This window comes from Protomyctophum parallelum (assembly GCF_964188405.1).
Source record: "Protomyctophum parallelum genome assembly, chromosome: 13".
Taxonomy (NCBI): domain Eukaryota; kingdom Metazoa; phylum Chordata; class Actinopteri; order Myctophiformes; family Myctophidae; genus Protomyctophum; species Protomyctophum parallelum.
This window is the reverse complement of record NC_139708.1, coordinates 3,463,008-3,484,759: the sequence shown is the minus strand read 5'-3', so window position 1 is coordinate 3,484,759 and position 21,752 is coordinate 3,463,008. Positions and strand designations below refer to the sequence as shown.

Below are 21,752 nucleotides of genomic sequence, written 5' to 3'. Positions count from 1 at the left end.
CCCTCTGCGCGGTGCCCTCTGCGCGGTGCCCTCTGCGCGGTGCCCTCTGCGTGGTGCCCTCTGCGTGGTGCCCTCTGCGTGGTGCCCTCTGCGTGGTGCCCTCTGCGTGGTGCACCTCTGCGTGGTGCCCTCTGCGTGGTGCCCTCTGCGTGGTGCCCTCTGCGTGGTGCACCTCTGCGTGGTGCCCTCTGCGTGGTGCCCTCTGCGTGGTGCCCTCTGCGTGGTGCCCTCTGCGTGGTGCCCTCTGCGTGGTGCCCTCTGCGTGGTGCCCTCTGCGCGGTGCCCTCTGCGTGGTGCCCTCTGCGTGGTGCCCTCTGCGTGGTGCCCTCTGCGTGGTGCCCTCTGCGTGGTGCCCTCTGCGTGGTGCACCTCTGCGTGGTGCCCTCTGCGTGGTGCCCTCTGCGTGGTGCCCTCTGCGTGGTGCCCTCTGCGTGGTGCCCTCTGCGTGGTGCCCTCTGCGTGGTGCCCTCTGCGTGGTGCCCTCTGCGTGGTGCACCTCTGCGTGGTGCCCTCTGCGTGGTGCCCTCTGCGTGGTGCCCTCTGCGTGGTGCCCTCTGCGTGGTGCCCTCTGCGTGGTGCCCTCTTGCGTGGTGCCCTCTTGCGAGTGCTGCAACAGAGGTTGCTAACCCCTGTTGCCCTGCCAGACTTTCCTGGAGGTCAGCTGTCTCTCCAGCGTCACCGACCTTCCTCGGTTGCCATCCAGACTTTCCTGGAGGTCACTGGTTAGTGGTTGCCCAGGGAGTTCAGTTTGTAAATACATCAAAGATGCGAATAGGTAAAAAAACCCAGGGGGGTAGGGGCCTAATAAGTTTAACACTTCACCCTACTCCCTTTCGGACATTGTTAAGAGTATTTTCTCTTTCGTTTTTGTGTTTTTTTTTTATGTATTTGACTTCAAATAATGTTCGAAATAAAGTTTAAACTCATTCATTCATTCATTCATTCATTCAATATAATCCAGACCATTTCTAATGGATGCCTTGGCCTGGAGGAGAGGTCATCAGGTGGTCTACAGGTTATCTGCACATTTTTGAAGTGACAATTTAATTAGACCTTTTTTATTCCAAATTGTCCAAATTGTCAAATATTACACAAGAAAGACGCAGGGCAAAAGTGCGAGTCACTGTGAGCTTGTAGTTTGGCTATTTCCACAAATTAAATTAACACGTGTTTATCTGTGGAATCGAGTCAAAGTAAATGTAATGTCTACAATTAAATTAAATTAATGTTTGTTAAGGTGTGTGTGTGTGTGTGTGTGTGTGTGTGTGTGTGTGTGTGTGTGTGTGTGTGTGTGTGGGAGGGGACCTCTATAAGATGAGACAGCTCCTGAGTCCTGTGCAAAATGTGCAATATCTCATAGGCAGGCCTTCAGTCTGCAGGAAGCAATATAAACCAAACTCAGTAAACTCACAGATGCCTAACTTAACTGTATTATAATTACAGCAAAACATGTTGCAGAACAAATATGATGCTAAAATAGACTTTCATTATTTTGTAATCACATCTATGTGAGGTAAGGTTCGCGTACTATTTATTGCATTGAATGTACTGTCTGGAGTATAGGTTACAGACAGATTTGGTACATTTCATAAGCAGCATTTAGTAATACCCATCCAGCATCTGCAAAGTGCATTCACTCACTGTGCAATGGCAGAAACGACCAAAAAAAGAAACAGGGGCGGGGAAAATATCGACTGTCCAATCGAAATGAGCAACAGCTTTGACGAGCATTAACCGCATCCAATGGCTACGCTCGCTGACTAGACACAACCCCGATGTGGGCGGTGCTCCAGCCTCCAGTTGGTTGTAACGGGTCGGGTACCATTCAACATGGAGTACAGAGGATAGCCGGATTCGTTCCATTTGCAGATTCCGGGTGGATTTCGACTTCGAGCACATTTTGCTCTCGTTCGAAATTATTTTCTCTCTGTTTTTTGGAATATTTGAACAGCTGGACATCGAGGGGTTGCTCTGTATTGTTTGTTACGTTGTCAATTCCCCTCGCATGGAAGCTGTTTACAATCCAAGTTCAACCGCGTTGACTAGACATAGTGCATTACCACTGAACTGTGAACAAACTATTGCAACACTGCAACTATTGAAACTGTTGTGATCAAACATTAGATTGTTTTTTTTTTTAAAGGTTCAGTCAGTGTATTCGTATTGTTCTCATTAACTGCAACCAACCGGCAGAACGGGTTACCTTAGGCTTGACTGTGGACGTGAACTCAATTACAATATTTTTTAGACGGGGTTAGTAGGTGAAAGGTGAAATCGCTCTGGTCCGCTGTTGAATAGGTAAGTTGTTGTCTACAGTACATTTGCTTGCATTTTAGATTTTACGCAGTACAGTCAGTGCAATGAATGAATACAATGACCTGGCATGACATCCATATTATAGGCTGCTTAAATGCGAGTGTTTGGGGATAATCTGTCCCACACAATTAAATCCTCTGTTATTTATCTCGGGGTGTAGCCCCGCAGGGGTCCATTTGGTTACTGTTGTTTTGTACAGATTGTACAAGCTCTGAGTTACCTAACTTAGGACGGAGTGTTTTACTGTGTAGACTAGTGTGCATGCACTGCAAACACAGTTTGTGTTCAAATGTTTTGATATAGGCTAATAATATGCATTATATTTTATATAATTGGTTAATGTACTTATAAATAAATGTACAATATCAAATGTACCTGATGATGTTTATATATATATATTATAAACCCATAAAGCCTAGTATATTCATTCTACGTTATTAAAGTCCTCTCTTTATCTCATTTCCATCAGGAATGCGCAATGTGGCGAGTGCCTCCGTCTCTCTGGGGTCACTGGGGCTGCTGCGGCTCTTCGGGGTGCCCTGGTCCTGGAGCCTGGCAGCAGGCCTCGGGGTCTACCTGGGTACGAGTGGTTGGAGGTACTTCTACATCGCGCTGCGCACTGCCAAGAGAGACCTGAAGTAAGCTTTCATATTATGATGTACCACAAGGCAGTGCTTCTCAAACTGTCTTAACCTATTCTGACATCAGATTCATACGAGGTTTCCACTGGACACACGCTGGTCTGATGAACCCATTCTGACCTGAGATCAGATTCTAAAAATGTCAGTCGTTCTTCGATTTTTTTCAAAAATAGCAGACCTACAAGCTCGTATCGCGCCACTCGGTGGCGCGATATGAGCTTGTAGATCTGCTATTTTTCAATAGCTAAAGCATTACATGATGCTGACACCAAAATGGGTGCCCGGTCAGAATGGGTTAAGATCAAGGACCCCCCAGTTTGATTATGCATGAGGCTTAGGACCCACATTTGATATCATTTTCCATGTCTGGGTAAACGTAATAATCTATTCAATCCTAAATCTGGGAAATGTAAAAATGCAACCAAACGAAGCCGTAGCGTCCGTTTGTACACTCCTCAGAGTTACAGAACTTTAACTTCCTCAATGAACCCTGGGGGATCCAGACCCCCCAATTTGAGAATCACTGCACTGCCAATAATGGTTAATAATGCTTGTTTTTGACCACCTCAATAACCCAATCTGATTGATTGATTGAATTACATTGTAATTGACAAAAATGCATATATGCATAAACATATTTGTACATTATATCTGTCAAAAAGTTAAAACAACAAAGCTCGAGAGCTACTTTCCTGTGTGTGTGTGTGTGTGTGTGTGTGTGTGTGTGTGTGTGTGTGTGTGTGTGTGTGTGTGTGTGTGTGTGTGTGTGTGTGTGTGTGTGTGTGTGTGTGTGTGTGTGTGTGTGTGTGTGTGTGTGTGTGTGTGTGTGTGTGTGTGTGTGTGTGTGTGTGTGTGTGTGTGTGTGTGTGTGTGTGTGTGTGTGTGTGGAGAGAGACATGGGCCCTGACAGTGAACCTAACTAAGACTAAAATCATGATATTTCAAAAAAGGCCCAGCCGCCAAAACCACCAATTGTTCCTAAATACAAACAATAAACTATACCTACCTTGGCCTAAACATCAGCAGCACAGGGAACTACAACCAAGCTGTAAAGGACCTGAGAGACAAGGCAAGAAGGGCATTCTATGCCATCAAAAGAAACATCAAAATAGACATCCCAATTAAAACCTGGCTTAAAATACTGGACTCTGTGATAGAACCAATTTCCCTCTATGGTTGCGAGATCTGGATAAACACCAAACGAACACGCAGAACTCTGCAAATCCATTCTCCGTACCCAGCGAAAAACACCAAATAATGCATGCAGGGCAGAATTAGGACGATACCCACTCATAATCAAAATAAAAAAGAGAGCACTTAAGTTCTACAACCACCTAAAAGAAAGTGACCTAGATGCACTCCATAACAAGGCACTCACACACAGTGAAACTCTAGAGAGATGCCCCCTCAGCCAGCTGGCCCTGGAACTCCGGGCACAAACACAAACAGAGCCACGAGATAGAAAACCCATTGGACTAAACCAAATTATAAAACAGCAAAAGGAAAACTATCTGACACATTGGAAAGAAGCAACACAAAAGCAGAGTAAACTAGAATGCTATCTGGCCCTAAACAGAGAATACACAGTGGCAGAATACCTGAGCACCGTGACCGACCCAAAACAAAGAAAAATCTTAACTAGGTACAGACTCAGTGAGCACAGTCTCGCGATCGAGAAAGGCCGTCATAGGCAGACCTGTATCCCGAGAGAAGACAGATTATGCACCCACTGCACACAAAATGAAGTGGAAACCGAGCTACACTTCCTAACCATCTGTCCATTGTACCAAGACATCAGAGACACATACTTCCCACAGATTACAACCACACACAGAGATTTTGAAAACATGACCAATGACAAAAAACTCCCATATCTGCTGGGCGAAGTACAACAATGTGCAAACACAGCAGCAAGATTTGTGAGTTGCTGTGATAGGAGAAGGATATCAAATGGAACACAACCACCCTAAAGACTAATTATTGTGTATATTCCTGCACTATACCTGCACCGAGTGACCTGGGTACATAGAATTTGATCTATTGAAGATTCTGACCTTCAAATGTACATCATTTTCGTTTTGATTGTATTGCTGTATTGTTGTATTGTTCTTCATGCTTTGGCTTTGGCAATGTAAACGTATGTTTTCTCATGCCAATAAAGCCCTTTGAATTGAAATTGAAATTGTGTGTGTATGAGTCACCTGGTAGATCCAGAAGAGGTGGTTGTTGTTGTTCACCCCTCCCTGCCACAAGGTGTAACAATAAACCTATAATTAATCACGCTTGTGGTTCTCTGGAATGTAAATGTGTCCTTTTCCTGTAACCACATCCAGTGGCCTCTATGTGTAATGTAATGTAATGTAAATGTGTCCTTTTCCTGTAACCACATCTAGTGGCCTCTATGTGCTCATGCGAGTGAAGCTGGCATTGTGGAGCCACATGCGTCGCGCCAGCAACATTCCTTCCATCTTCGCCGAGACCGTGAAGCTCCACCCGGACAAAGCGGCCCTGATCTACGAGGCCACCGGCGAGACGTGGACCTTCACCCAGCTGGACCAGCAGTCCAACACGGTGGCCCAGTGGGCAAAGGCTCAGGGATGGACGTCCGGCGACGTGGTGGCGATCTTCATGGAGAGCAGGCCCCTGCTGGTGGCCCTCTGGCTGGGGCTGGCCAAGGTGGGCATCGAGGCTGCCCTCATCAACTTCAACCTCCGCCGCGACGCGCTCCTGCACTGCATTGGCGTGTCGGGGTCCCGGGGCATCGTGTTTGGGGCAGAGCTCGCTGAGGGTAAGCAAGGCAAAAATATTTAGCGCATTCTGTTTGTGTCCGTCACATGCATTCTGTAGTCAGTATTGTGTCCCATGAGGTGTTCCACTGTCCACCGTCAGCATTCTGCCTGTCTCACACTGTACGTTGGCAACATTGTGACTTTGTCATGGTATGTGACCCATTTTCCCTCTGTGTAGTCCATGACATCACAATGTCTTAGATTAACATTCTGACCTGAGATCAGATTCATACGAGGTTTCCGCCGGACACACACTGGTCTGATGAACCCATTCTGACCTGAGATCAGATTCTAAAAATGTCAGTCGCTCTTCGATTTAAAAAAAATAGCAGACCTACAAGCTCGTATCGCGCCACTCGGTGGCGCGATATGAGCTTGTAGATCTGCTATTTTTAAATAGCTAAAGCATAACATGATGCTGACACCAAAATGGGTGCCCGGTCAGAATGGGTTAACATTCTGGCATTCCTACGGTGTCATATTCTCTAGGTACATTGTAGCAGTTATTGTATTTTTTTTGCCTATGACATCAGTCAATCTTCTGTGGCAGCATACTGTCTTCTTGACTAATATGTTAAAGATTCGCCTCCAATATTACATTTACATTGTCTGCAACCCAAAATCAACAATGAAAGGCTAGTATAAAAATGAATTGAATCCAGTCTGTTTACCCATTTCATTTCCATTGTGCCCAATGTGCAGTACATTATAGTAAACCTCCCAGTGTCTACTACAGCGATGCAGCTGAATTAACCAATGCCCTCTCTTCTTGTCTCTATATCACCCTTTTTACGGATTGTCAGCCATGTTGGAGGTGAGTTCGTCCCTGAGCCAGTCCATGGTATGCTTTTGTTCAGGAGAGCTCAGTACTGTGCTTCTGGGGTCTCTTGGTGCCCAACCCCTGGACCCCATATTAGCTTCTGCCTCTAGACTTCCCCCTCCTCCTTGCCTTCTCCCCAAAGGCTTCAATGGTGAGTGTAGTAGGCCTGTCGCAGTTATTACACAATCGCCTGATTGCAATTATAAAGCACAATCATTTTTCATCGTTAGAATCATATTATCCATTCATCTCTAGAAAACAGAGAGATGAAATGTCATATGTCATAGAAATGGCATATTTTCATCACTATTTCCATGTCATGACTCACTGTCCATGCTCTTTTCTTTTTCAAATCTACTACATACTACATATACTACACTAACATGTAATTATTCGACGCATTATGAGATGTTAGAGCAGCAATATTTGCTATCTTTGAAAGTAGAGATTTGTATATGGCTTGTTTTGTTTATTTATTTTCATTTCATTGGTACCAGTCATCGTCAGCAGTTTCTTTGTATATTTAAGTTATTTGTCATATCTGCCTTTCACTTTTGTATACAAAGACTGAAGAAATGTAATTTTATTTACAAGTGCAATGTTGCCAATGCCAAAAACACAATGAAATCATCAGTCACAATTATTTGAGTGACAATTAATCGTCAGCTAAATGTCATGATCGTGACAGCCGACACATTTACACTTTGTTTTTGTACTCCCCCCAAGACACAATCTCTGATTGTATATTTTCAAATAGTCCCAACTTTTATCATATTCAAACATTCACCATGATTTGTCTGTATTATTTAAAGTGCTAACCTTTTATTTACACATAATATGCTATTTTGGTTTTATTGCACAAAGAATGGAAGGAATCTCAGGGTTTCCTGCAGGAGAAAATGTCTAGTCTAGGTGCTACTAGAGTGGGTGGCATGTTCAGTACACCCACACTGGGGCTGCACAATTTGGCCAGAAATGTCCTCTATACTTATGCCAGATATACAGTATGACTATGGTTCACACTTTCACACACATTCATGTCTGCATTATGTCCATGATCTATTCTTCGGACGTTTAGCCACGGTGCTGAGTGACTGCTGAGTGATTCCATCTCGGTGGTGCGCCTAGAACTCGTCTGGCAGAATGCCACACTGAAATTCTTCTCATTCTTCTTTTAGAAGAAGTCGGATAACCACAGGAATTCTCTCTAGTGGTTGTCTAACTTGTGATAAACTAAGCAGGGTTATTATTATTAGTCATTTAGTATTCAGAAATCAGAATAGTTCTTGACCTTTTTTCTGTGGTAGACCTGGATAGACCTGTTTGTGTGCTCTCTGAATCACAAATTATTATTATTATTAACTACGGCATATTATCTGCTTCAGCTTAGTTATGTAAGCAGACAAGTCTTTTCCAATGCCAAGGCATCATTCATTTTATTCACAAAAACATTGTATCATTACTGGGCGCCAAAGATTATTTTGCCTGACACTCTGGATGTGTCCAAAATGTGTTACAGTACTGGAGATGATGTACAGTACGTACATACTGTGTTTGTCCTTATTGGGAACAGTAAATGACCCAGATCCAGATGTTGGGTACAAAGTGATCTCATCACGTTCAGTGATTTACACCTTGTTTCCTTCTACAGATCGCCTGTTTTACATTTACACTTCAGGCACCACAGGACTTCCCAAAGCTGCTATTGTGGTACACAGTCGGTAAGCTCACAAACCCATTATTTTACCCATTCTGACCTGAGATCAGATTCATACGAGGTTTCCACTGGACACACACTGGTCTGATTAACCCATTCTGACCTGAGATCAGATTCTAAAAATGTCAGTCATTCTTCGATTTTTCAAAAAATAGCAGACCTACAAGCTCGTATCGCGCCACTCGGTGGCGCGATACGAGCTTGTAGATCTGCTATTTTTAAATAGCTAAAGCATAACATGATGCTGACACCAAAATGGGTGCCCGGTCAGAATGGGTTAAGATCTGAGGACGATTCTACAAATGCCTTCTAAATCAGTAGTTCTCACACTCTTTCAAGATTCAATAAGTAAATAAAGTTAATAAACAGATGTTCGTACTGCGCTGTGGGCTTGTATATCTGCAAAAATCTAATTTGGCAAACCGGTACATGCTTACCCGGTTTTAATGTGTTAATCCTGGTGTCCCTATTTCAGGCAAACGTTCAAAAATGTTACATTAAAAACAATTCAGAAAAAGCTAAAATAGCCAATTCACAAGCTCACGGCGTGTCTCGATACAACGCATTGTAAGCTTGTAGATGAGCTATCTTTGCTATTGTTTTATGGTGAAGGATATAGGGTTGGAAGGGTAATTCTCATTGGAAGGGTTCGCTCGCTGTGTGGGGTTTGTTTGGCTCCTGGAAAGATCACTGAGGAGATTATAATACCTCACATGTCCATCTCACCCACAGCTATTTCAGAATTGCTTCTTTTGGGTATTATGCCTTCCGCATGCGTTCTAACGACGTCATCTACAACTGCCTGCCCCTCTATCACTCAGCAGGTACAGTAGTCTGCATATAAGTCTAGTCTGACTAAGTCTAATACTATTTTCTTTCTTTCTATGGTTTTACTCCACTCTGACCTTCAAGAGCGCTAACTTACCATAGGGATTGAAACATCTAGTTCTATTAGCTATACTATTGTACTATATTGTATTCACTAGCGTATTGTGTTAGAAATGTGTTATTTATGTAATTTTTGTTGATGGATGCTAGGTTTGAGGTCTACCTGCTATCCTGGTTAATTTGACCACTGACTCTGTTGTTGATTGACTAGGTTTCCTCCCGGTTATTTCCCGATGCTAAAGAGCATCTGCTAAATGCCTAAAGTTGTAGATGAATGTTAATGGTGCGTTGACACTGGCAGATATAAAAGATACAAAGCTACACAGCATATTTGAAGATAAAGTTTAAACTAGCTCAATGTTTTTGTAGCTGTTGTAGCTTTTGTGGCAGCTACAAACCAGACTTTGTATGTTATGTCGCCAGCTTCGACTGCAAATCAACGGTAGACTGTTTCTTTCTATCTTCCTAACATGAAGCATCATGCTGCAGGGCGTATGATGCTTCATGTTAGATAGATAGATTACATTTGTAAGGGAAGATATCCAAAGTCCATGCTTTGTCCTGTTCAGGTAATATCATGGGCGTAGGTCAGTGTCTGATCAATGGCCTCACCGTGGTTGTGAAGAAGAAGTTCTCCGCTAGCCGCTTCTGGGAAGACTGCACCAAGTACAACTGCACAGTAAGGCGTTAAATATATTGTCGGTGTTGAGCAGTATATCTTTTTATCTCCCATATTTCTTTTTTTCTTCATAAATGAATGCCCTGTACTTTGTCTCATGATTATGAAAGTGTCATGCAAGTGTGACGAGCTGTGAACCTTTTCAATTTCCTGAAAGTTTTTGGGACACAGAACGGTTCATAGAAAAGATATGTTGTATTAAAATTGCGCAGACAAATAGATGACCAAACATGTAAATTGGTGTAAGAACTGCCGAGATTAAAAGCCTCAGGTTATTCTGTTTCCTCCTATAGGTCGTGCAGTACATTGGGGAAATCTGTCGCTACCTCCTGTCCCAGCCGGTGCGGCCGTCAGAAAAGGCCCACCGCGTTCGCCTGGCCGTAGGGAACGGTCTACGCCCCAGTGTGTGGGAGGCCTTCACGGAGCGCTTTGGCGTGGCCCAGGTCGGCGAGTTCTACGGAGCGACCGAGTGCAACTGTAGCATCGCCAACATGGACGGCAAGGTCAGTGGATGACCACATTATTGGCATCAAAATGTACAAAAGAATGCCTTCTAAATCAGTAGTTCTCAAACTTTATTCAAGATGTCCAAAAATTGCAGATGTACAAGATCACAACGCAGCGTGAAGTGACACGCTGTGAGCTTGTCGATCTGCTATTTTCAAATAGCAAGTATAAAATAGGTGCTTGAATGTATGTTTTTATAATGAAAATCTAAATCTGTAAAGTAACTAAAGCTGTAAAATAATTATAGTGAAGTAAAATGTTTTACTTCACTTCACGTGTGTGTGTGTGTGTGTGTGTGTGTGTGTGTGTCTGTGAAAAATAAATTCTTATGAGGAATAAATCTGCCTCCTGTGTGATGTAGCTGAATATGGGGTAGGCAGGAAGTCTTAACATGAATGGTGGTACTTGTAGACATATTTTCTGAGGTGGTACTTGGTTTAAAAAGGTTGAGAATCACTGCTGTACAGCTGCTTAAATTGTGCTGCCTACCTATTTGTTTGAAGTGAACTTAAGTTACAGAGAGTATTTTACACTTTATTGCTGCACGTCTAAGTATTGGGAAGGTCACTGTCCTGTTCGATGTGTAGCAACTTGAGTAGATTATTTTTAAGCACTCTTGTATTCGGTATCGGCTAACACAGAAATTGTTGGATCGGAATCGGTTTGGAAACCAAAAAAAGTGTATCAGGACATCCTTAGTAAAAAGTATAATATTTGTATCAAATATTAAAAAGTATCAAAAACATGAAATAATCAATTAAAGGAAATGTATCAAAATTGTACAGTATTGCGTAAATGTAGTTGCATCAATCAATCAATAAATCAAGCTTTTTATTCATAGCACAATTCATACAGCAAGTGCAGTTCAATGTGCTTAAGTTCAAAATGCAGAGATGAATACATAAAAATCAATGCATTCAAAATTATAATAATGTAAAAGAACAAATAAAGCGTGAAGAGATGAATACATAAAAATCAATGCATTCAAAATTATAATAATGTAAAAGAACAAATAAAGCGTGAAGAGAATATTGCAGCCATGTAAAAGTCAAAGCAATGCTAAAAAGATGTCTCAAAGATTTCTTTAAATAAATGTCCACTGATTCAGGGACCCTCGGGCTGTGTCACCATATTATCTTTTCATTATTTACTTTGCACCCATTGCTTGTTTACTGTTCGGTTTTCACATACAGGTACAGTATTTGACTGTATTCGGGTTGAGCAGGTTCTCTCTGTCTGTCACCAGGTTGGAGCCTGTATTCAGACTGTATTCAGACTGTATTCAGACTGTATTCAGACTGTATTCAGACTGAGCAGGTTCTTCCTGTCTGTCACCAGGTTGGAGCCTGTATTCAGACTGTATTCAGACTGTATTCAGACTGAGCAGGTTCTTCCTGTCTGTCACCAGGTTGGAGCCTGTATTTGACTGTATTCAGGTTGAGCAGGTTCTTCCTGTCTGTCACCAGGTTGGAGCCTGGTACAGTATTCTGACTGTATTCGGGTTGAGCAGGTTCTTCCTGTCTGTCTGTCACCAGGTTGGAGCCTGGTTCTTTCTGTCTGTCTGTCTGTCTGAGGTTCTTTCTGTCTGTCTGTCACCAGGTTGGAGCCTGCGGGTTCAACAGCCGGATCCTGCCCAACGTGTACCCTATCCGTCTGGTCAAGGTGGACGAGGAGAGCATGGAGCTGGTGCGAGATGGCCACGGTCTCTGTGTGACATGTCGCCCCGGTAACTGACCGCTTCCCATAAACACACACTCTTTTATCCCTGATGTAATATATCTAAATGAGATGTTCCCGTCTTAATAGGATCCTTGTTTGGTCTTCTGAAACCATCTCATTGCTAGGCCTGTCACAATTGTTACGTGAGCGCCTACTAGTCGCAATTATTTGAGAAAATCGCAATTATTTCGCATAATCGTCATAATCGTTTCCATGTAAAATAATGTTCATACATTTCAGATCAGCTGTATATGTTTTTGTTTTTTTTGGAAAGTATGACATTATTATAAATGTGTCAGTAATTTATTAGTTATGTGTTATGTGTCATATCTGCCCTGTGCAATCTTTGATTATGAGGCCTAATTTATTAATTTTTTGTGTGACAATTAATCGTCAACTAAACTGTCTAATGGTGACAGCCCTACTAACAGCTCTCATCTGTGTCTTTGGCAGGAGAGCCTGGCCTGCTAGTGGGTCGTATTAACCAGGCTGATCCACTACGCCGCTTTGATGGCTATGCGAGCCAGGACGCTACTAGGAAGAAGATAGCCCACAATGTCTTCAAGAAAAATGACTCTGCATATTTATCAGGTCAGTTGTGCTTATATCGAAATTAATGATTGCAATTAAAGTGGAACTTACTATTCCAGATATACTAAACAAATTGTTCTGTGTCAGATCAACCTTTTACCAGCAAAACAAAATCTGGCCAGAGTTTAGCCCCTTTCGGAACCCTCGGTTACCTTTTCTGAAGTTTGGACGTACGGTACCCCAGGGTCCCTGACAGCTTATTCCGCCCTCCATAGGATGCAGATGTACATACTCTCTGTTCACGGAGAGCAGCGAGATGTGAGATGTTTCAAAGATGCATAACACGGCTATAGGAGACAACGGAAACCGTTGATTTGCAGTCGAAGCTGGCGACATAAAATACAAAGTCTGGTTTGTAGCTGCCACAAAAGCTACAACAGCTACAAAAACATTGAGCTAGTTTAAACTTTATCTTCAAATATGCTGTGTAGCTTTGTATCTTTTATATCTGCCAGTGTCAACGCACCATTAACATTCATCTACAATGTTAGGCATTTAGCAGATGCTCTTTAGCGTCGGCAAATAACCGGGAGGAAACCTAGTCAATCAACAACAGAGTCAGTGGTCAAATTAACCAGGATAGCAGGTAGACCTCAAACCTAGCATCTATCAACAAAAATTACATAAATAACACATTTCTAACACAATACGCTAGTGAATACAATATACATAGTGTACAATAATGTACAATAGTATAGCTAATATAACTAGATGTTTCAATCCCTATGGTAAGTTAGCGCTCTTTTTTTTTAATATATATATATATTATTATTTTTTATCCCACGATTTTGTAACCCATTTTTCACCTCTGTGTCAATCATCTAATGTGATCCTGGGCTCTACACACCCTCCGCCAACCTGGGGAGAGCAACGGACTTAACTCGCTCTTGAAGGTCAGAGTGGAGTAAAACAATAGAAAGAAAGGGGTTAGCCAGAATTATGAGTTACGAGTATACAGCGCACGTCTCTTTAAATAGAAGCAACCTTCTGTCATTTCAAGAAATGTAACCAATTTGAGTTGTGTCAAGATTACAAACTTAATTTGTTTTATTGCTTCGATTTATCATCCGTGTTTACTTCCTTTTAGAGATACGAGTGACGCACACCCAGCAGGACAGAATGTAGATATTCCAAAAGGAATGATTGAACACGCTACACGGCTGCCCGCACATGATTTAATGCTCCAACCGCAGTTCCCTTGGAAGGGAAGGGGCGATTACTCACTTTGCATTCAATCACATGGAAGGAGTGTGCAAACATTCATTCATTTCCGTGTATACTTTTCCAATAGCCGTTCATCCCAATAATGCAGAGGTTTAACCCATTCTGACCGGGCACCCATTTTGGTGTCGGCATCATGTTATGCTTTAGCTATTTAAAAATAGCAGATCTACAAGCTCATATCGCGCCACCGAGTGGCGCGATACGAGCTTGTAGGTCTGCTATTTTTGAAAAATCGAAGAGCGACTGACATTTTTAGAATCTGATCTCAGGTCAGAATGGGTTCATCAGACCAGTGTGTGTCCGGCGGAAACCTCGTATGAATCTGATCTCAGGTCAGAATGGTTTAAAATCAGCTTCCTCTGCGTGTGTGTGTTCCTTTTTCCCCAACAAGGTGACGTTCTGGTGATGGACGAACTAGGCTACATGTATTTCCGCGACCGCAGCGGAGACACGTTCCGATGGCGAGGGGAAAACGTTTCCACCACCGAGGTGGAGGGCACCCTGAGCAGCCTTCTGGACCAGACCGATGTGGCTGTTTACGGGGTGACAGTGCCAGGTGACCACTAGATTTGTCTGATGTCATTTTTTCAGAAGCGGTCAAGAGGTGACATTTCAAACGGGTGCTGGATCAGAATAGATCAGTGGTTCTCAACCAGTGGTCCTTGAGGGGGTTCCAGGTGGTCCCCAGCTAAATGATGGAGAGTTGGTAACCAAATGGACCCTTATAGACCTGTAACTCTTGAGAGTGTAAAATGAAACCAAAATGGGTTCATTTGGTTTCATGTTACGCTCTCAAGAGTTAAACGTTGTTAAACATCTGCATTATTTAATGTACAAGTTGAACTGTTATGTCTCTATGGTTCCACATCAAGTTGAACTGTTATCTCTCTATGGTTCCACATCAAGTTGAACTGTTATCTCTCTATGGTTCCACATCAAGTTGAACTGTTATCTCTCTATGGTTCCACATCAAGTTGAACTGTTATCTCTCTATGGTTCCACATCAATAAGTTGAACTGTTATCTCTCTATGGTTCCACATCAATATAGCATGGAACTGTGGACAAAACGTATCCAACGAGAACAAAATATTCCTAGTTTTGGATCTGAGAGATTAAATCTCATCAAATGGTGGTTTGTGGCTCAAATGCTGAATCATTAATGGACCGAAAAAGGTTAAGAATAGAGTGGCAAAATAACAAGGTCTTTGGACAGACCTTGATATAGAGCGTCGCAGTCCCGCCCCCTACCACCAGGGCCCAGGAAATGATTCCCCGTTAATTTTCCTCATAGACATTTCAAAAAGTATTTATTTAAAGACCTTTTAAGCCTCGTGCAAAGCCAACTCCAGTTGTGAGAAATCATGACAACAAACACAATCTTTCGTGTAATTATTTGTTTGGTCCAAAATGTTGTGTATGTTGTCAACTCGAGTTGGCTTTTAAAAGGTCTTTAAATAAACACTTTTTGAAATGTCTATGGGAAAAATGCATTGGGAATTATTTCCTGGGCCTGGCGTCGTCATGAAAGGGGGCGGGACTGCGATGCTCTATTGGGGATGTTTTAAACCTTTGGCATGTTGTATATTGCTGTGGAACATATTGAATTGTTATTATATTTTTTAGCATGAATAAATGATCCCATGTCCCCTATACCCAGGTGTGGAAGGGAAAGCAGGCATGGCCGCCATTGCTGACGAGGCAGGGAACTTTGACTGTGACGCTTTCCTGCGAGGAGCTCAACAAGTCCTACCCCCGTACGCTCGCCCAGTGTTTCTACGAATCTCTCCGCAAGTAGATACTACAGGTAAACTACTCTGATTACTACAGGTAAACTACTCTGATCCAAGTAGATACTACAGGTAAACTACTCTGATTACTACAGGTAAACTACTCTGATCCAAGTAGATACTACAGGTAAACTACTCTGATTACTACAGGTAAACTACTCTGATCCAAGTAGATACTACAGGTAAACTACTCTGATTACTACAGGTAAACTACTCTGATCCAAGTAGATACTACAGGTAAACTACTCTGATTACTACAGGTAAACTACTCTGATCCAAGTAGATACTACAGGTAAACTACTCTGATTACTACAGGTAAACTACTCTGATCCAAGTAGATACTACAGGTAAACTACTCTGATTACTACAGGTAAACTACTCTGATCCAAGTAGATACTACAGGTAAACTACTCTGATTACTACAGGTAAACTACTCTGATCCAAGTAGATACTACAGGTAAACTACTCTGATTACTACAGGTAAACTACTCTGATCCAAGTAGATACTACAGGTAAACTACTCTGATTACTACAGGTAAACTACTCTGATCCAAGTAGATACTACAGGTAAACTACTCTGATCCAAGTAGATACTACAGGTAAACTACTCTGATCCAAGTAGATACTACAGGTAAACTACTCTGATTACTACAGGTAAACTACTCTGATCCAAGTAGATACTACAGGTAAACTACTCTGATCCAAGTAGATGCTACAGGTAAACTACTCTGATCCAAGTAGATACTACAGGTAAACTACTCTGATCCGAGTAGATACTACAGGTAAACTATTCTGATCCAAGTAGATACTACAAGTAAACTACTCTGATCCAAGTAGATACTACAGGTAAACTACTCTGATCCAAGTAGATACTACAGGTAAACTACTCTGATTACTACAGGTAAACTACTCTGATCCAAGTAGATACTACAGGTAAACTACTCTGATCCAAGTGGATACTACAGGTAAAGTACTCTGATCCAAGTAGATACTACAGGTAAACTACTCTGATCCAAGTAGATACTACAGGTAAAATACTCTGATCCAAGTAGATACTCAGTAGATACTACAGGTAAACTACTCTGATCCAAGTAGATACTACAGGTAAACTACTCTGATCCAAGTAGATACTACAGGTAAACTACTCTGATCCAAGTAGATGCTACAGGTAAACTACTCTGATTACTACAGGTAAACTACTCTGATTACTACAGGTAAACTACTCTGATTACTACAGGTAAACTACTCTGATCCAAGTAGATACTACAGGTAAACTACTCTGATCCAAGTAGATACTACAGGTAAACTACTCTGATCCAAGTAGATACTACAGGTAAACTACTCTGATCCAAGTAGATACTACAGGTAAACTACTCTGATCCAAGTAGATACTACAGGTAAACTACTCTGATCCAAGTAGATACTACAGGTAAACTACTCTGATCCAAGTAGATACTACAGGTAAACTACTCTGATCCAAGTAGATACTCAGTAGATACTACAGGTAAACTACTCTGATCCAAGTAGATACTACAGGTAAACTACTCTGATCCAAGTAGATACTACAGGTAAACTACTCTGATCCAAGTAGATACTACAGGTAAACTACTCTGATTACTACAGGTAAACTACTCTGATCCAAGTAGATACTACAGGTAAACTACTCTGATCCAAGTAGATACTACAGGTAAACTACTCTGATTACTACAGGTAAACTACTCTGATCCAAGTAGATACTACAGGTAAACTACTCTGATTACTACAGGTAAACTACTCTGATCCAAGTAGATACTACAGGTAAACTACTCTGATCCAAGTAGATACTACAGGTAAACTACTCTGATCCAAGTAGATACTACAAGTAAACTACTCTGATCCAAGTAGATACTACAAGTAAACTACTCTGATCCAAGTAGATACTACAGGTAAACTACTCTGATCCAAGTAGATACTACAGGTAAACTACTCTGATCCAAGTAGATACTACAGGTAAACTACTCTGATCCAAGTAGATACTACAGGTAAACTACTCTGATCCAAGTAGATACTACAAGTAAACTACTCTGATCCAAGTAGATACTACAAGTAAACTACTCTGATCCAAGTAGATACTACAGGTAAACTACTCTGATCCAAGTAGATACTACAGGTAAACTACTCTGATCCAAGTAGATACTACAGGTAAACTACTCTGATCCAAGTAGATACTACAGGTAAACTACTCTGATCCAAGTAGATACTACAGGTAAACTACTCTGATCCAAGTAGATACTACAGGTAAACTACTCTGATTACTACAGGTAAACTACTCTGATCCAAGTAGATACTACAGGTAAACTACTCTGATCCAAGTAGATACTACAGGTAAACTACTCTGATTACTACAGGTAAACTACTCTGATCCAAGTAGATACTACAGGTAAACTACTCTGATCCAAGTAGATACTCAGTAGATACTACAGGTAAACTACTCTGATCCAAGTAGATACTCCAGGTAAACTACTCTGATCCAAGTAGATACTACAGGTAAACTACTCTGATCCAAGTAGATACTACAGGTAAACTACTCTGATTACTACAGGTAAACTACTCTGATCCAAGTAGATACTACAGGTAAACTACTCTGATCCAAGTAGATACTACAGGTAAACTACTCTGATTACTACAGGTAAACTACTATGATCCAAGTAGATACTACAGGTAAACTACTCTGATCCAAGTAGATACTACAGGTAAACTACTCTGATCCAAGTAGATACTACAAGTAAACTACTCTGATCCAAGTAGATACTACAAGTAAACTACTCTGATCCAAGTAGATACTACAGGTAAACTACTCTGATCCAAGTAGATACTACAGGTAAACTACTCTGATCCAAGTAGATACTACAGGTAAACTACTCTGATCCAAGTAGATACTACAGGTAAACTACTCTGATCCAAGTAGATACTACAGGTAAACTACTCTGATCCAAGTAGATACTACAGGTAAACTACTCTGATTACTACAGGTAAACTACTCTGATCCAAGTAGATACTACAGGTAAACTACTCTGATTACTACAGGTAAACTACTCTGATCCAAGTGGATACTACAGGTAAAGTACTCTGATCCAAGTAGATACTACAGGTAAACTACTCTGATCCAAGTAGATACTACAGGTAAAATACTCTGATCCAAGTAGATACTCAGTAGATACTACAGGTAAACTACTCTGATCCAAGTAGATACTACAGGTAAACTACTCTGATCCAAGTAGATACTACAGGTAAACTACTCTGATCCAAGTAGATGCTACAGGTAAACTACTCTGATTACTACAGGTAAACTACTCTGATTACTACAGGTAAACTACTCTGATTACTACAGGTAAACTACTCTGATCCAAGTAGATACTACAGGTAAACTACTCTGATCCAAGTAGATACTACAGGTAAACTACTCTGATCCAAGTAGATACTACAGGTAAACTACTCTGATCCAAGTAGATACTACAGGTAAACTACTCTGATCCAAGTAGATACTACAGGTAAACTACTCTGATTACTACAGGTAAACTACTCTGATCCAAGTAGATACTACAGGTAAACTACTCTGATTACTACAGGTAAACTACTCTGATCCAAGTAGATACTACAGGTAAACTACTCTGATTACTACAGGTAAACTACTCTGATCCAAGTAGATGCTACAGGTAAACTACTCTGATCCAAGTAGATACTCCAGGTAAACTACTCTGATCCAAGTAGATACTCCAGGTAAACTACTCTGATCCAAGTAGATACTACAGGTAAACTACTCTGATCCAAGTAGATACTACAGGTAAACTACTCTGATTACTACAGGTAAACTACTCTGATCCAAGTAGATACTCCAGGTAAACTACTCTGATCCAAGTAGATACTACAGGTAAACTACTCTGATCCAAGTAGATACTACAGGTAAACTACTCTGATCCAAGTAGATACTACAGGTAAACTACTCTGATCCAAGTAGATACTACAGGTAAACTACTCTGATCCAAGTAGATACTACAGGTAAACTACTCTGATTACTACAGGTAAACTACTCTGATCCAAGTAGATACTACAGGTAAACTACTCTGATTACTACAGGTAAACTACTCTGATCCAAGTAGATACTACAGGTAAACTACTCTGATTACTACAGGTAAACTACTCTGATCCAAGTAGATGCTACAGGTAAACTACTCTGATCCAAGTAGATACTCCAGGTAAACTACTCTGATCCAAGTAGATACTCCAGGTAAACTACTCTGATCCAAGTAGATACTACAGGTAAACTACTCTGATCCAAGTAGATACTACAGGTAAACTACTCTGATCCTCCTCGCGTCATACACACACACACACACACACACACACAGTATATTTTCGCTGTCGGATGGAAATCTTGTATGTCCAGAACCATAACCATTACTTCTTTATTATTTTAAAGATATTTTTTAAATAGTGAAAATAGCCGGTCTACAATGTTCACAACTATGCGTCGTGACTCACTGTGAGCGTGTAGATCTACTATTTTCACTACTTTCAGACACTCTTGTATGATGATGTAGGACATTCATTTACAGAAAGAACATAAATAAGACTTGGAATATGGAGATACGAACGATGTATAATGTACATTATTATGTGTTTCCATCCAGGCACCTTTAAAATCCAGAAAACCAGGTTGCAGAAGGAGGGCTATGATCCACGCCTCACAGCTGACCAGATCTATTTTTTAAACTCCAGAGCAGGGCGTTATGAGCTGGTGGATGAGGAGCTGCACAACGCTATTGTGGAGGGAAGGATGTCTCTATGAGATAGACCGGCCCCTGGGCGGTGCCGTCAGGGTGCCTCAGACGAGGGAGGAGAAAGAGGGGAGACGCGTACGTCCTCTTTCTCTTAATACCTCTTCCCTGGACTTTAACCTTTCAGGGACCCTGTGAAAGGGCTACTTCAGAAGGCAGCCATAGTACTGTTACAGATAACCTCTTATAATGAATAATAACACCCTGTGATGACAGACATAGTGTGAGGGCATTTGCCACAGTTTTATTTCATCGCTTCTGTGTAGTTTAGCCAAATTGAACACCTCAAATCCTTCACGCTCCACACAGCACAGAAAATAGAGCGCCATCTTTTTGGAAACCATGGGATTGTAATGTTACAATTGGAATATGTGTCTTCTGGTTGAGGGCAAGAAGGAACAGGAAGGAGTCACATGCAAAGTCATGCACAGAATAGGCCTTTTCTTTCTTTCTAGTTTAAAGTATGTTGCAAGCAAGCATGCAGAACAGTTATATCCGTGTACACACTACACAGTGAATCTCGGGTGTTAATTTAACTGCAAGTATACAAATGGACCCGAAAGGGTCCATTTGTACAGAGTTAAATTTACACTCAGGATTTAGGTGTAGTTTCAAGCAATACTTGAGTGTTGGTTTAAGGTTTTGGTGTTACTGCTGTGTTAGCATGACTGAGGCTGAAGAGTGGAATACACAAGCCTGCTAGGTCAAACACTAACTGTAGAAGGGTTTATTTAATGCACTGTTACATGCTGATGAAAAACTAAACCTGATTAATGATGTTTGAAGTATTGAACAATATGCGCTGGCACGGGTTTACAAAAAAAACAAGCAACTTGTTCCTGTATGTGCCTTTATATATGAATATTTATATGAATATGAATATTTGTATCTTGTGTTCCACAGCATTTGTGTGTAATGATGAATTTCCTGAACAATAGGAGCTCAAAAGAATGTTGAAATCATTAAATGATTCTTCACCCTTGTCTTGCAAAGCGCAATTGCATACACTGTGGTTGTTACCCCACATATAATAACATGTTTTATTGATAGAGATTGTAGATGTACATGATCAATGAAACTAAGCATAATTTTAGATCTTGTGGCACACATGTGTTTGGGAGTAACAAATAAATATTTTAAAATATATTTGGCTCTTCCAAATGTACTGATATCTGACATTGATACAGCTCTCTCTAATATGACGCGTTGCGTTTTCCGTTCGCAAAACAGTCCTTTTCGTCTGGCAACACCAACAT

General features: G+C 41.4%; 1 protein-coding gene across 1 annotated transcript; it reads left to right on the top strand.

Moving 5' to 3' along the window:
* The first annotated feature begins 1,819 nt into the window (after window positions 1-1,819).
* On the top strand, window positions 1,820-21,640 carry slc27a1a (solute carrier family 27 member 1a). The gene is made up of 13 exons (XM_083780265.1): window positions 1,820-2,298; window positions 2,786-2,954; window positions 5,351-5,745; window positions 6,550-6,717; window positions 8,218-8,287; window positions 9,016-9,107; window positions 9,741-9,850; window positions 10,144-10,353; window positions 11,957-12,083; window positions 12,530-12,667; window positions 14,283-14,447; window positions 15,550-15,696; window positions 20,350-21,640. Exons 2-13 carry the CDS (start codon window positions 2,788-2,790, stop codon window positions 20,505-20,507), a joined length of 1,947 nt encoding a protein of 648 aa, XP_083636391.1. The 5' UTR covers window positions 1,820-2,298; window positions 2,786-2,787; the 3' UTR covers window positions 20,508-21,640.
* Window positions 21,641-21,752: the final 112 nt, after the last annotated feature.